General features: G+C 36.6%; 2 protein-coding genes across 5 annotated transcripts; both read right to left on the reverse strand.

Moving 5' to 3' along the window:
* Positions 1–810: 810 nt before the first annotated feature.
* On the reverse strand, positions 811–7,980 carry LOC125476723. 4 transcript variants are annotated; one of them, XM_048583152.1, is made up of 6 exons: positions 7,597–7,980; positions 7,108–7,300; positions 6,089–6,175; positions 4,328–4,624; positions 2,533–2,680; positions 811–1,956 (listed from the first exon to the last, which is right to left on the reverse strand). In XM_048583152.1, the coding sequence occupies exons 1-6, from the start codon at positions 7,665–7,667 to the stop codon at positions 1,034–1,036; spliced, it is 1,719 nt and encodes a 572-aa protein (XP_048439109.1). In that variant the 5' UTR covers positions 7,668–7,980; the 3' UTR covers positions 811–1,033. The 4 variants fall into 4 exon arrangements, with proteins under 4 accessions (XP_048439109.1, XP_048439108.1, XP_048439106.1 ...); XM_048583151.1 differs by having other exon boundaries at positions 6,089–6,178; XM_048583149.1 differs by having other exon boundaries at positions 4,328–4,717; positions 6,089–6,178.
* A 2,184-nt stretch (positions 7,981–10,164) lies between these two features.
* LOC125476724 (NADPH--cytochrome P450 reductase-like) lies at positions 10,165–16,381 on the reverse strand. Its single transcript, XM_048583153.1, has 18 exons — positions 16,085–16,381; positions 15,482–15,541; positions 15,305–15,381; positions 15,150–15,207; positions 14,946–15,029; positions 14,833–14,869; positions 14,191–14,260; positions 13,862–14,059; positions 13,635–13,727; positions 12,776–13,001; positions 12,578–12,661; positions 12,325–12,476; positions 12,141–12,237; positions 11,840–11,989; positions 11,681–11,758; positions 11,478–11,600; positions 11,237–11,350; positions 10,165–10,622 (listed from the first exon to the last, which is right to left on the reverse strand). Exons 1-18 carry the CDS (start codon positions 16,379–16,381, stop codon positions 10,542–10,544), a joined length of 2,079 nt encoding a protein of 692 aa, XP_048439110.1. The 3' UTR covers positions 10,165–10,541.
* Positions 16,382–16,625: the final 244 nt, after the last annotated feature.

The following is a 16,625-nucleotide window of genomic DNA, read 5'->3' on the forward strand; positions in this document are numbered from 1 at the left end:
AAAATAAATAAATAAATAAAACTTAAATTTTATATTTTATATAGAATAATAATTAATAAACAATATATACATATTCATTATATCTATTGTATTTTATAGTAAGTTTTTGTTTTAGTAGTTTAAAAAATTAAAATCATCAAAATAACTTTTTTCTTATCGTGCCGAAATAGGTTACCTATGTGTCACTCTCGTGTAAACCTATTAAGGACCAGTTATTAATGGATTATTATCGTGTGACCCGATTAGTTATCATGTTGACCCGAAACCCGTTATTGTCGTGTTGTTTACATGCCGTGTTAATGGATCGGGTAAAAAATTGTCAGATATAGTATTTCTATTAATTACTAAACAATACAGAATGCATCAATTTTATCTAACGGGTACATTTTTGCTGTATGATATACACACAGGCTACCTAATAAAATGTGCTGGCTTATAATTTGAACATGAATACGTGAAGCTGTTTGAGATTTTGAAAATCTGGATCTGTCGGTTATTGTACCATAATAAGTTTGTATTATTAATCTCTTTATTAGAATTTTATCATTTTTTTACTTGACAAGAGGGTAATGTATGAAAACTAGCAATTGTACACGTACTATGCGTGTGCTTATTTAAATTTGAAATGAAATTTTAATATCATGGTATTGGCATGTGCTTGTGATTTTTAACTCGACAAGAGTGTCAATATCACGGTATTGGGCAGTTGTGTTCGTGTTTGGATTTTCCCACATGCTAGTTTAACAGATCGTTTCATGTAAACCCGTTTAGGGAAAAAACCCGAAAACAAAAGAACGACGACTGACTGCAAAATTCAACAGGGTGCTCAACTTGAATACTGTAATGCAATGCAGGAACACCATCACCATCCAAAACTGAACGAATTTACATCATTGACAAGAACCATCCATCCATCCATCCATCGTTAAGATCCAAAACATTCATTAAGTCTAACTAAATTTACATCACAATCTTTACAAGATACTCCAATCCTCTTCTTCCCCTAGATCTTAAATGTCACCCTCCTCTTTGCTTAAGACCTGCTTTCCCTTGCATCCATCTGTTGCAATGGTGAGAAGATCTGTGTGCTTCTCACTTGCGCTTCGGTTTCACAACTGTCAACTGCAGATGGATCACTGCCTCCTACATTAGCAGACGAACACGGAATCTCATTATCTTTTGCACTTTTTCTCTCTTCAGCTTTTACACCTGCGACAGCTTTACAATCAGTTTCATCACTTTCGATCTTCGGTGAATCAACGGGATTTTCAGCATTCGTTGACAAATTTTTTGACTGAGCTTTCTGGTCAGGTGATTTATCCTTTTGAACTCGGTCATTCGGTCCATCCCTAGAGATCACTGCTCCATCTTGGACCTGATCTGTCGGAGCAGAGCCCGGCTCAGCATCCAGGTTACAGCTAACAACATTGGTCTGTCTGGATAACATTGCGTCACTAGTTGGAGTGTGCTGACTTGCCTGAGGAAGAACTTTTGAAGACCGAGGGCGTGTAGTGCCAGGTGTGGCAGCAGTGGATGAAGGGATGGAAGGTGGTATAGCAGCCGAGCTGCTACGCATTATATGTACATTAGGAGGAAGTTCTGAGTGGGTAGACATGCTGCCAGGTTTAACAGATTGGGTAGAAGAACCACTTGTAGGCATGATTTGGACAGCATTCTTCGCCTGAGCAGCCTTGAGAAGTGATGCAGCATCTGAAGGAAAAGCAATGCGAGCCCCAGCAGCAACCGCAGCGGCTCTTACCATACCATTAGTAAGCTTCGGTATAGTTTTTTTGGCGATCACTGGAGCTTTTGTTGTGGAGCCCGACAATCCTGTTTGATATGTTTTCACTGGGTTAAGGCCTTGCTGGGACTGCGGTTTTGCTTCAGCAGTAGTACAATGCACAGAGTTGCTAGTTGCATTTGTTCCAGCAAGCTTGCTGTGCGTACTTGTCCCAGCTGTTTACAAGAATACTGTTAGTTACAGATTGACACAGTACTAAATAAATTACGTAAAAATGTCAATAAAAATCAAAGAGATAAGAACCAATCAAAACATTCACAACGGTTTCAGTAATTAAGGTGCCAAAAATCACCCCTTAATGAAAGACGCGATTCATGATGCATCGCATCCACGGAAAAGCCAAGACTTCAAAAACAGGGGTGAAGACAATCCCAAAAATAGCAGAGTGATCAATAGATAATGCAGCAGCTAAAATATTAAAATTGCTTGACAGTTTATGCACATCCATAATTTAAAAGGCAAAAAGAAAATCTTTGTTGGCAATGGCATTAAGAAAGTCAAGAAAGTGTTATGTTATTATAAGACTTTCAAAATACTTCCAAGTATACTATGCAGAAACAATAAAACGTATACATTATTCCCTTGACTCTAGGACTCGCTATTGGGAACCAAAGAAGTTCAGATGGAACTCAAGAGTTCCTTGAAAATCTGCAGGATTTCATGGAAGCAACATAAGAATTATATGTACTTTCCTGTAAACTAAAAACAGCATAGATGGGAGAGAGAATCACCGGTGCCAATTGTATTAGCTGTGATGTTAGGCATATTCAGGGCTATGGACAATGAATGAAGAGCTGCTACCTGTGCTTCTGAAAGTTTACTACTTGAGCCGCCTCCAACATTCAAGTCTGGATTGTTCGTCCTAATTTTTTTCCACCTCTGTAATATAAACCCACAAAAATAGTAGGAACAAAAGGCATTAGTGCACTTTGTTTTTTTTTTTTTTCTGAGGAAAAAATAAATATACAAGAGCGGACAAGAAGTCCACAAAATCACAAACGAAAACAGGATATATAGCAACATCGCCCTGAAACTTAGAAACAATGAAAACTCAACATAACATTAGTGCACATTCATGCTTCTAATCACAGCCAAAAGAAAAATAGTTGGAACACGTGCATAGCTTGAAATGAACTGCCCACAGCCTATTCATAATTCATAAGATTTAACATAATATATTCATATATGAAAAATGGAAATCCACTGCCGGGATTTGAACCCGGGAAACCTGGGTAAAACCCAGACATCTAACCGAACTAGATGACAACAGAGTATTATTCACACACAGTTGCTAGATGTGCAATTACATCTATATGGCAGCTACACAACTCCACCATAGAAGAATCTTCAGAGTCTATGGTTTGATCAATTCAGCTTAACTTCAATAATATACATAAATCAATCACTAATAGTAACTTATGAATTAACAACTCAATTTATTCAAAAATCGTCAAATAATGTATGGTTTCAACCTGAGTTTTCATATACTAGCACATCAACACGAGCTACAAATGAAGTACGGAGTATAGCAAAGAAGTGGCATAATGTCATACGTTTAATGGTCACATAAAGGATGATGCGTTTCTGTAGAAAACGTAACCAGATTATTATGTGCAAGTAAAGGATGATATGTTTATTCAGTTCTTATTTCAGTCTCCAACTCCACTACAATCTGACAACTGGACTATAAATTCAACAAATATAAACAAAACTTATCCAAGTACAAATACTCGAGTCCTATTACACCACTTTAAATGACAAAAACCAAGGGACTCTCTTTTCCAAAGTAAAAAATAGATAAAAGGACCAGAACCAAGGGATAATTCAAACTCTAGGTCATCTTCTGGAGAAATTATCTTTTTCAAAAAAAGAAAGCGAAAAGGAACCTCGAGTAAATTAGAATGCCAACTAATTAATTCCCCTCTAATACGAAGGGCATAGACAGAGTGATTAATGGCCCATAAACCAAATAACACTCCCACCCACTTTGACTACAAGACAAGTTGGGAAAATAATATAAACGTATATTTTTTTTTCGTTTATATTAATTTAAGTCATTTAGAGCAGTTGGCATTAAGCTCTACATCTCTTTGTGTTAATTTATTTCATTCTTAGATGTCATCTATGCTTCAGTCTATTTTTAGAAGTTGTTTCACAGTTAGTTTTAAGTTTATTATGATTCTTCTTCTACTGCAAACTGGGTCTTCAAGTACTTTTGGAAGTCATTTCGTGCCTAGTAAACCATAATCTTAAGCACGATGTTTATGTTGTTCATTTCTCTAAACTTCGGCAAGTTTATTAAAAGTATCTGTAATTTCTACCATCAACAAACCATAATCATAAGCATCATGCTCAAGTTCATTTGTATTTTTTCTTTTTGGAGGAATTCTTTATGCCCCTTTGGATGCATCAAATTACAAATAGAGATGGGAAAGAATAATGAACCAAAACATGAAAAGAAACAACAATAAAGCCAAAACCAAAATATAAGACTCGAGAACCAGTTGCGGTGATAGAAAAAAAAACCTGCTTTAGCTGATTAGGTGTTCTGTCCCCTTTGAAATCTCCTCGTAAGATATTTGCCCAATTTCCTTCCCCATGTTTTTTCACAGCAGCAATCAGCTCCAAATCTTCAGCCTCAGACCACTTCTTTCTTCTCTTTCGAGGAGCCATGACATTTCCTAATGCATCATCTCCTTCAGCAGTTTCCACTGTAGATGCTGTCACTACAGGGAGGGGATTTTTCAGAACCGAAACTGGAACTGTAATGTTCTTCCCTCGCATTGAACATGTTGCTTGTGAATTTTGATGAGATCTAGATGCCTGGCCATTGGGTAAATTCATTGATAACGGACCCTCAACTGTTAAACCATTTTGATGACTTGCGTCACTTGATAAACCAAATAAAATTAGAACCTGGCCAAGAAAATAAACCATTTCAACAAGATAAGCTGGCTAGATCTTTAAGTTAGTAAGGTAGAAAATAATCAAGAGATTATACAAATGTAAACTCTGATGTTTTTTATAGGAGACAAATTCATTAAAGAGAGGAAAAAAGTAGCACAAAAAAGTGTGAAGAGATTAAGACAGCACCAACAACCTTCAAAACATAAGAGTACTAGCAAAGAAACAAAAAAGGGATGCCAGAAAATTGCTGATGAACAATTCTTGACCCAATGATGCAAAAGCAGTTGCTTGGTTGGACAAAATTTATCCATATAGCCAGACAGTAAAGAAAGTTTTACAATCTCAAAAAGAGTCTTCTCGGTCCAAAAATAGTTGCATAGTAAATGGTTATAATATCAGTGTTACAAATTTTAAACAAGTCGATTGTTTGACATGAGCTATAAGCCTACAACAAGCCTGTTTTGAAGTTTCTAATATATGTTGCAGTGCTGGGCATTATAAGTGATCCTTTGAGTTAATTTGTTTGGAACTTAGGAGTCTAAGGCATATCCTACTCCTACTAGGAAAAGGAAAAGGTAAACAAATGTGAGACCACCTTAACCCAGTAGCCATGTTGCAGACCTTTAGATGTTGATCACATGCTTTCTCACTTATATAGCTCAGGTGAAATATCTTTATGCATACTGGAATTAGAAACGATAAAAGGAGGATTTCGAAAGAACCACAAGAGCAGTTTGAATGTTCATGCAATCAGAAAAGGTAGCTTCAGCAGGGAACTATAAGGCTCTATTTGGATGGACAATTTAAAAAAAAAGGGATTTGGATTTGAAACAAGGCCAAATTTGCTATGAAAACTATAAAGCGTTAGATTGAATGTATTTGAAATAGTTACATCAAGGAATCTTTTTGTTTCTTCTCCCTTTTATTCTAAACATACAGCATTAACCTCCATATTGATATCTAAATTCCCAGATTTATGGTTCATTTGGCACTGCTTTTGGAACAGCTAAAGGTGCTTTCAAATAGCCAAAAGCATTTCCAGCAACCTTGGCAGAAAAACTAAAAGCGCTTCTGGATTATAAGCACTTTTAGTGCTTTCTGCAGAAGCTCCAGGCACCTCTTCAGATAGCATTTCAATGTGCTTGGAGTGCTTTCTTTAACAAATAAAGTTTTAAGTGCTTTCTGTTGTATTGCAACAAGACAAGTTTTATTGTGCTCGCCTAGCAAAAGTGTTCCAGGTAGACGCATTCCCAAAAAGACCCAAATTAAAGTCAACAAATCAACAGGCAAGACACTCCATTCAAGGACCTGTAAGGTCTGAAGTAATAAACCCTGAAGCCTGAAGCAAATCATATATTAAGTATGTACTCATTTATATACCTTCGCACATGCAGCAGCTTCTGTTGAAGCTTCAGCACTAACAGCAGGAAAAGATTCCACTTCGTATTCTAAATCACTATCATCATCCTGCTAGAGAAATTTAACATGACTCAGAATATGGAAAAAGGAAAATGAAGTCGTTTCCTGCAAGTTATAATGAGTGGGAACTGATAATATACTTCATTATGACTCAATCAGCTTGCAAGAAAATGCCGCACATACTAACCTCAGCAAGAAAATTGTAATTTAGTTCGTAAAACTTGAGTATATTTCCATGAAAGTTACATGTCTATGCACAATATAAAATTTGAAATTCACTACGGAAATATACACAATTACCATGTAGGAAACCGGTGACTTAAAAGAGCACTTTAGATTTCTTTTCTGTTTTTCCTTTTTTCTATTTTATTTGGTCGAATGAGCGTTTTATAAATTCATTCAGAATTTAGTTCATACAACTTGAATATATTTCCATGAAAGTTACATGTCTACGCACAGTATGGAAATATAAACAATTACCATGCAGGAAACTGGTGACTTAAAAGAGCGCTTTAGATTTTTTTTTATTTTTTTTTTTTCTATTTTATTTGGTTGAATGAGCACCTAATAATTCGTCCAGTAGACTAACGGCAAGATTTCTACAATATACATAATTCTAATTCAAACAAACAGGCTGGAAAAATTAGTGATGTCACAATAAATGTTCCTACTAAATTATCATTCCATTTACTTGCAATCATGTCCACAAATAACAGCTCTCGAAAGCAGATTGTACATCTAAGTTAACAGCAATTTAGTTATGGTAACAGAGGAGACGGGGTAAATTTTTTAAGTCTCTCTCCTTCTCACGCACACTCAGCGATTAGAACACCCATTATACTCACAATCCCACAAACCACATCATTCACCAAAAAATGAAAACCTAATATATTACATATTTATCGACATACAACATTTGTGTAAAAGAGTAGAACAAACACCATAAACTACGAATGAAGAGAAAAGGGTGGGAAACAGACCAAAGGTTGAGCCCCACTGTCTAATTTGTCAAGCAGAGCTTCACGATACGCTAAATGGCGCCAAAGCATCTGATATTCTCTGGCATTAGAAATTCCAGTTGAAGTCTTGGCCACCAACCGATTCCAATCGATCTTCTCATCAGGATAGTTCGCCACTTCCCGCACCAGGGCCAGCACAGTCGTCGGCGCATACCTGCCCATCAGCAATGCAAAAAACAAAAACCCCACATTAATGATTAAACCCAATTCACCTAACAACACAAAAATCCCAAAATCCAAAATCCAAAAGAAAAAAAAAAAAAAAAAACCCATTAAACCCAATACTCAAAAAATACCAATAGAAACAACCCATTACGCAGAAATTTCAAATAAAAAAATAAAAAAAAACCACATGCATAAATATATATATAATAAATTATTTATATATATATATATACATATATAATATATGCAACATATCGAAATCGATGAGAGAGGAGAAAGAGGTACCTTTGTAAGAGAGTGGCGGTATCTTCTTCGGTGATAAAGCCCTTCTTAGGGTCCTTGGCTTTCTCAAGCATTGCTTTGATCACAGTGAATTCAGTTTCGCATAATATGAAATATGGAAAGGCCAATGGAAACCTCTGAAGGACCAAACCTTATTGGGCTTTGGGCAAAACCCTAAACCCTGGAAAGGGGTTTAGACGCGGAGGAGAAAGAGAGAGAATGAGAGGCGGAGGGACGGCGGAAGAAGCGGCGGAGCGTTGAAGAGCGGAAGGACGGAGGGGAAGGAGTTTTCAACGAGGTTTAAGGAGAAACGGACTCTCTGCTGACTTCTATCACGCTCTATCGACTCTAGTCAGAACTCAACTGCTCCTGCCTTTGACCGGAAACTACCCCCAGTTATATACTTAACTGTTTTCTTTTTTTGTATATAAAACTAAAGCTAATTAGATTTTACAACTCTATTTTTTTTATCGCTTTCAAAATTGACCATAAAGTTTTTTAACTTTTCACATTACACCTTTATGTTTTAAAGTCGTATTAATGTATACCTTTTGTTTCTTTCATCATCTAATCATCCATCAAAATTGATGAGTTTTTTTGTTAATATCTTGTAAATGTAGCTTACACGTTAGCTCATATAAAGATTTCGCACTCAACATAATATCAATTTAATGTTGTATCAGATCTTCAATCAGACCAAAAAATGCATAATAAAAAAATTGAAACTTCGTACTACATTTTAAAAATCAACCCAAACTAAAGAGTGTGAAAGGTAGTTAGCTAATAAAATTATGTATATCAAGTCCCTTAAGGAAAGGGATCGTCGTTTTTCATAAAAATGTGAACGATTCACTTCGCATTCTTTTACGACGGTTCGAGTTGTTTACTTTTTAAACTTTTATCCATAGATTACCGTTACAAAATAAAAAATAAAAATAAAAAAAAGTTAGTTTAATTCAAAATTCTTTACTCATTTAATTGTCATGATAAAATTCAATATTTTTCTAAAATGTCATGTTCGTCTATTTCTTTGCACAACCATATTTCTTATACTTTGCAAGATTATGTATAAAAGAAAATAAATAAAAAAAGAAAAAAAAAAGAAAAAGATGATTGTCCGAAATTCAAGGCTCTTTTTATAGTAGGTAACTAAAATGAAGAATTGGAGAACAGGAAAGGATAGTGGTTGGGTGAGAGCAAACATACAATAAAGTAGGAAATAATTTTCCAGATCCAAACATATATTTTTTTTAAAAGAACTAACCGGTGCATTCGCCACGTCCATTCACCCTTTTAGGGTTGGGAAGACTCACATATGTATTTCAACATTTCTTAACCATCATGTCGTGATTTATCAGTATTATAAATCGAACTCATGACGTAGCATATGAAATATAAGACTGAAATTTATCCCCAAACCACACTTCCCCTGCTGTCAATGTCATGCATTCGCTTCCCCTTTAGTATTCCAAAGAATATTGAGACCAGTTTGAAATTCCATCTTTTCTTAATTCAACACCACCTTTTTTATTAGAACTATGGTTAGATTCGACTTGCATGGATACCCGGTTTCATATGTACTATTACGATTGAATCATTATAAGTCTTTGCTCGTATCTTTTGTGACGTGTGTGTGCTCGCTTCGACGAGGGGTTGTGGTCTCTTAGTGTTGGCGATAATTTGATGCGACCTCGTTTTTTTCAGCGATACTTTTGCGTGGGCATCCAGTGTCATATAAGTTCTACAAGGTAAGTAAGTAATGACTTTGTACTGTATTTTGCCCATCCCTACTTCCGAGTGTCCTTCATGTTCCATTTGCAAACATTTTTCCTAGAAAATAAAAAATTGAATTTGCATACATTTCCCCTTACAACAACAACAAAACGTTTTCCCACTACGTAGGGTCGGTTGTATGAATCCTAAAGCATCATTGTATTTGGTTATGTGTCACATCTTCCATTAAATCCAAGTACTCTAAGTCTTTTCTTAGAGTCTCTTCCAAAGTCTTTCTAAGCCTTCCTCTACCTCTTCGACCCTGAACCTCTGTCCCATAATCGCATCTTCTAGTCGGAGCATTAGCAGGCCTTCGTTTCACATGTCCAAACCACCATAACCGATTTTCTTTCATTTTTCCTTCAATTTTGGCTACTCTTACTTTACCCCGGATATCTTCATTCCTAATCTTTTCATTTCTTGTATGTCCACACATCCAACGAAGCATTCTCATCTTCGCACACCCATTTTATGTACTTGTTGATGCTTCATCGTCCAACAATCCCTACGTTACTAGCCTTATTGTCATCCTATAAAATTGAATTTGCTAAAAAGCCATGCCAAAGCCAAAAGCAACCATAACTTCGGCTTCTCCAGAAAATACTAACAGAAAAATTACGACTTGGGCTTCTTGAGAAGCTTTTATAAATGTTCGTAAAAAAATTGAACTATACCGAGCCTAACAGTGTTTAGTTGTAACTAAACAAGACGACATTAAAGTGATTGATTGCATGAGAATGTTGAGTTCGGTCTTGGACATTACAGGGTACACCCTGTCGGTAGCAAATAACAAAAGACTAGTAGCAAACTTCAGTTTTATTTTAATTACCATAATTCACCATAAATCTCCATGCAACATCAACCAAAACAAACTACATGATTCATATGTGTTTTGACATTTTTGTAACTAGCTAACATGTAGTTTCCCTAAAATTAAATGGCCCCTTCTATTAAAAAGAGAAATAAATAATAATAACAATACAGGCAGACCGAAGTTGATCTAATTAACTAAAAGCTTTTGGGAAACCAGGTTTCTGTTCCCAACACTTGTTCAAATCTGCTGCTATAAATTTTGAAGGGAAGAGATCAACCTTCCGAAGCCCGACCTTGGAGGTATATATAATTCCAACGTTCTTAAAGATGGTACAAAACAAGGCAAAGGAGGGAAAGCGGTATCACCAGACATCTCTAAGGTATCGTCCATCCATCTGAAGTTGTTTCACGGTAGCTTCTGCTTTCGTTGAGTCCACCTTTTCCTGAATTTTTTTTGCCAGCAATAACTTGTAAACATGATCCAACTCGACAGGCAAATAAGACACAATATATGGGTAAACAAGCTATCACCCAGCAGTAGCACCAGCTTCAAGATTATTTTTACTTTCTCTTTTATTTTGGAAATTACCAACTTCAAACAAAAACGGATGACTAGCAGTAAAATGGGCGGTACTATCCACACCCATTTTTACTTCCCACACAACCCTTGTTAATTTCTGTCATTTGATCGTTTTCAATTCATTTGATCCGACCATCGGGAAATTGAGAGAGGCGCGTGAGAGGTAAAAAGGGTTGTGTTGCTAGCACCACCCAGTAAAAATTAGTGAAAGCTTTGCTCCCTCCTACATTAAATACACTTCCCATAGATCTTCTAGGACCAAAAAACCGCAAGCACAAAGATATTGCCTAGACTTCTATAGCCATGTGTACATTCTGTAGCTATTTCATCCGTTCACAGGATTTATGTGTGCGCATTCTGTAGCTATTTCATTTGTTCACAGGATCTATATGTGTGCGGGCCCCGCGTGTTTGTAAAATAAGGAGAAGGGGAGAGAGAGAGAGAGAGAGAGAGAGAGAGAGAGAGAGAGATTGGCACCTGCTGCTGGACAATGGTATGCAAAGTCCGATGAACATCTCTAGCCATTCCTTTGGCGTCACCACAAACATAAAGGTACCCCCCTTGAGATGCTAGGTCCCACACGTATGCTGCCTGAATATGGAATAAATTGGTGCGACTGTTAGATAATTATCTAATTAAGAGAGACCACAATCTACCATTTTAATTAAAATATTAAAATTTTAAACGAGACCACCTTGTAGTTCTCACAAATACTTACTTTATCCATCAGTTTATGTTGAACATACTCCTTGGTTGGTCCCTCGCGCGAGAATGCAACGATTAACTCAGACAACACACCTTCTTCCATAAAGTTATTCAATTCATCTTCATAAATGAAATCCTAGAAAAAATAAAGATCCAGTATATATTTATTCATCCACCAGAAGCACAAAGTATTCCAAAATATCAAAAAATATTTACCATTCTGCGGTTTCTACATCCAAAGAAGAGCAGTGCAGGTCCTAATTGAGCACCCTCCTTTTTCAGGGCCATCCTTTCCTGAAAAGAGAGAAATGATACTTTATTTCTCCTTTTTCCCACAAATAAACAATGCAAACTCAGACTAATGCAATTTCAAACCTGTAGAAATCCTCGGAATGGTGCGAAGCCCGTACCAGGCCCCACCATGATAATTGGGACTGAAGGATCATCAGGTAGCTTGAAATTGGATTGCCTAATAAAAATAGGAGCCCAGCTACTGTTATGGCTTTTCTCTAGAGGAACTGCATTCTGATTTCATTCAAAAAAGTTTGTTGTTAGATGCAATCCAGCCCAAGTTGTGCTGTAAGAGAGTATGGAAGGCTTTAGCATTTCAAAAACCCTAAAAATATACACAATGATAGGGACAGACAAAGGGCTGCATAGTCACAATCGATATTACCTTCATCCAGAATGAACACACTCCTTTGTGAATTCTGCCAGTTGGCGTTGCACCATAAACTAAAGCACAGGTCACATGAACACGATGGGGCACAAATCTGTTTAACAAGCAACAATATTAGTCAGGTTTCTACATGTCTAATTAATTTCTAGAAATACTATGATAAATAGTACAGGGAAATCACCTTGGTGAAGATGATATGGAATAGTAACGAGGCTGTAAGCGAGGGGCTACTGCAGCAAAAAACACACCAAGTGGAGGCTTTGCTGATTGGAACTCAGCCATTACCTCAACAAGACTTCTCTGACTTCCAACAATCCATTTTGAGTACTCATCCTGGATGGTGGAAAGCATGTGATATGAGTATAGATGAAATATAAAAAGAACATGGAAACAGAATCAAACAATCTAAAAGAGTTTTCTTGATTGCCAACAACCTTCCCCTGAGGTGATGATAAAAATTTAAGTCTTTCTGCTTCACTCGGTTCAACAGCATGTGCAGCCAAAGCAAGTAGGGCAGCCTGACAGGATAAATCATTTGAAATAAACAATCAGTATAAAAAGTTAAAAACACAAATAAAATCAACAAAAGAAAAAAGTAAGAGAAAGGCAATAGCGGGAAACAAAATGATCACCTTCCGAGGTGGATTCAACAGATCAGCATAACGTGCCAATGCTGTGCGGACTGTGCAAGGACCAGGGAATGGAGGCGGTAATGAGCTTCCAAGAGATGTGCCATCATCATTGTCAGTATGTATGGAGAATAGCAAATCTAAAGGTTGGCCCAAGAACTTTGCAGCTTCTTCAACTGTTTCATCACAATTGTCTGCATAAACACCCACATGGTCTCCAGTTTCATATCTGAAAAACAAAGAAAACAGTTCTGATCATCAGGTTGATAATAAAACCATCATTCAGATCTAATCATGTATTAAAAAAAAAAAAAAAAAAAAAAAGAAAGTGGAACTCAAGCAGGAACCCCTTGCTTTTGGGCTCATTCACTAATTAATTTCAGTCCCCCATTACAAATTAGTTAACAAATGGCGGATGTCTTTGTATACTGTAAAACGCAGAAAAAGACAAATACATAATCCATTATTGATGACATACTAACATTAACTATAGCTAAACAAACATTGGAAAATCATTTTACAAAGAGTTAACCACATTAAGCATCTGTTTTTCGTTTGGCAAGGTTGGTGGACAATACTCATGAAATTAACTGGTTAATGCAATGATACACCTATATTTGACAAATATTATTATTCTTATTATTTAAAAGAAGCCTTTATAAAACACAAACTCACAAACTTAAAGTATATGAGAGATGCACAAAAATTCCATTTATATTGCAAAACAAATATTAGCCTATCACCAGAAACCATTTCTATTGTACATTTGACAGAGAGAATAGAATCAATGTACACCTGTCACCAGTCTATAAAGAACTAGATAAAACAAAATAAAAAACAGCGGGTACATTTATGAACTTACGTAATACCAGTTCCAGAGATATCAAACTCCAGATGGATGCAAGAGCGGTCAGACTCAGGTTTGTGAAGTTCTCTTTGAACAGCAACATTAACTCTTTAGGAAAGAAATACAACACAAAAATTAGTGGACGGAAATAAAATTGGACAAAGGAACAACAAGAGACTACACCAATTTTCCTAGAATGTATTATTCCCTAGAGAAGCAAAACATGCACAACCTATGAATACCTGCAAGGATGGTGAATATCGTAAGAAGCATTCCCATTAGCCATATTCAAGTGATTGTCCTCATAAGAAGTAACAAAACTAGAGTCATGAATAACAACTCTATATTCTGGAATTACAGCTGTATATGGAGTAGCCGCAGAATTTGTATCATCTTCATCTCGGAGGAATAGATCCAACTCAGGCCACAATGATTCCCTCCTAAAGAAGAATCCAACCATTACAGTCAATGCAGCAGAGAAATGATGCCATACTAATACTTCCCAAACATTACAGTTAATGCATCACTAAATAGCAATCGAGAAAAGAATGACAACAGGACAACAGTATACCAAGCAGAAAAATCATCCTCGATGCACTGGTCATCATCACCTAAGCCAACAGGAACAAGACGCTTTGCACCTGCATTAACCACAAAGAGGCAAATTTAATTAAAAATTAACAGAGTTGTCGATTGAAATAACCTATACAGAAAAAAATGGGACGCAAAAAACTAAAAAGTAAATCAGAAAACATCAATCTTAATTTTTAACTTGTTCTTTCACAAAATAAGAAGTGGAGGCAAGCCTACTTGGACACAGCTAGAAATATATAATTGGGGCTCGTTTGGTACTGCTACTGTAGGATGCATATGAACACGTAGACTTTTATTAAAAAATACAAGTGCTTCCTAGAAAGTCACTTGGAAGTGCTACCTAAAGCCTTTCTACAACCTAGATTGGTTGTCACAAAGCACTTTAGCCGTTCGAGAAGCAATCCCAAACAGGCCCTTAATCACAAGCAAAAAACTTATGCATACACATAACTGAAGAATGCAAAATGAAGAGTGCCAGTCTTTACATAGAATGCCTAAACTGAAAATTTCCTCTGCGATCTTATGCTATGTGTGTCAGTAATCATATTGAAATGCAAGCAACAAGGTACACAAGTATTCACTCAATAGAAATGCAAGAGAGAAAGCAAATTAGTTATACCTTCTTCACTAAGTTTATCATCAACCACTTTTCCTACCTGCTTCAATAAGGATGTAGTCAGAAGATGCAATACTACAAAGAATTAATTGACAAAGATATAGTATTGATTTTACCTTATTGAAATGTTCATATTGTCGGTTACCCAGAGCAAAAACGCCATATCTTAGATGTTGAAGCCAATCACCCCTATCTTTTCCCTGAAATAAAACCATGAGATCTTAATTTATTACATGACAATAAAAATGAAATGGTTGTGACTTCAATTTTTTTTTTTTTTTTTTTTTAATCAACTCAATGTGTACAATAAAGCTACGAACCTCCGTAAACCATTTGTAAAATCTTACTGCATTATCAGTTGGCTCCCCATCTCCATAACTACAAAGTAAGATAAAATATATTGAACGTACTATTAGCAAGACCAGTAAGATTCTAGAAATAACATAGTAGAAGTATAGGTAAACGTGTATCTTACGTGGCCAACATAAAAAATGCCAAAGTCTCTTTCTTCAGTTTTTCTTCATATTTATCATCATCCTCAGCATAGTCATCCTAATTCAAGCACAAGCAAATATAACTTCTCATACATTTCATATTATGCAATACATCTTGCAATGATGCAATAAAAAAAATCGGTTCCCATCTGCCATACCAGGTCGACAACCTTCACAGCAGCTTTCTCATATCTAGCCTTAATCTCCTCAGCCAAAGCCTGTATTCACATCAAAACACAACAGTTAGAAAGTAAAAAAAAAAAATTCCTACAAGAACACTATAAACTATTCTATTATCTATGTTGTAAGTTCAGATTCTGTAAATGAACAGATAACTTTTGGTTAGGCGTCCAGAAACCATGACGACATTGAAAATTACTTCTGTACGCTTGAGAAAGCTATATTAACATATTACCACATTCATGATCCATGGGTTGACTCCTAAATGGAGGGTCCGGAACCACACCAAAGTGCTTAGTACAGTGAAGCTGTTATGAATTCATCATTTGTACATTTCACACTAAGTCGCTTAAATCAAGAACACCTGAACTGTAAAAAATACGTGCACTACAGTCATGAACATCTCGACCTATCATTTTCTCCTATGGGTTCAATCTCTATAGGTCAAAAAGTCAAGACATTAACAAGTGCACCATTGCATTTGCATTTCTTGATCACAAGCATAAACTATTCATAATTCATTCGACGCGAAAATCTTGGAGTCCAACACAAAGCACACAAATTTATCCATAATTGTTCACCTTAGCGAATCCCTCAGCTGTACCAGTCTGAGTTCCATAGAAGATGGTGACCCGAGTCTTCCCCGCCGCAACCTCAAACTCGTCTTCCTCTTCCTCCACAGCAAGCGGCTTGGGCAACACCAGCCGCTTCACCTCCCGGCTCCGATCCGACGATCTCCTCCACACCAATACCAAAACCCCAATTATCAGCGCAATTGAAGTCGTCGCGATCACCACCACCATGTCCGTCACCGAACCACGGAACGAAACCCCCAGCGCCGACTCCAACGCGCGTACCACATCCGAATTCGAACTCATCCCGAAATCTCTCTCAGTCAAAGCTCGAACCCGAATCCGTTGGCTCTCACTCAGTTCGTCGTGAACTGAATCGCTGGTAGTGGCGAATAAGCTACGGTATCCTATCAGGATTCGATCATTTCAATGGCAGCGCCGCGCGGTTGGTGAACGAGTTTGAAAGGGAGATTTGACCAGAAATTAAAAATTACTCAGCCGGTTTTATATTTATTTAACCTTTATTCATTAAGACCAACTTCAATGGTAG

The sequence above is a fragment of a genome, unplaced genomic scaffold (assembly GCF_019419815.1).
Source record: "Pyrus x bretschneideri cultivar Hongxiangsu unplaced genomic scaffold, Pyrus_bretschneideri_v1 Contig2, whole genome shotgun sequence".
Classification (NCBI taxonomy): Eukaryota; Viridiplantae; Streptophyta; class Magnoliopsida; order Rosales; family Rosaceae; genus Pyrus; species Pyrus x bretschneideri.

Excerpts from the sequence above, each read along its gene's own strand:
- LOC125476723 (XM_048583149.1), bottom strand. The coding sequence starts at position 7,667 with ATGCTTGAGAAAGCCAAGGACCCTAAGAAGGGCTTTATCACCGAAGAA. Across the intron at positions 6,179-7,107 it reads ACAGTGGGGCTCAACCTTTG|CAGGATGATGATAGTGATTT; the intron begins GTCTGTTTCCCA and ends AAATTTCTCTAG. Across the intron at positions 1,957-2,532 it reads AGCTAATACAATTGGCACCG|CTGGGACAAGTACGCACAGC; the intron begins GTGATTCTCTCT and ends TCTTGTAAACAG.
- LOC125476724 (XM_048583153.1), bottom strand. The coding sequence starts at position 16,381 with ATGAGTTCGAATTCGGATGTGGTACGCGCGTTGGAGTCGGCGCTGGGG. Across the intron at positions 14,870-14,945 it reads AATATGAACATTTCAATAAG|GTAGGAAAAGTGGTTGATGA; the intron begins GTAAAATCAATA and ends TTATTGAAGCAG. Across the intron at positions 14,261-14,832 it reads TGATAAACTTAGTGAAGAAG|GTGCAAAGCGTCTTGTTCCT; the intron begins GTATAACTAATT and ends TGGTTAATGCAG.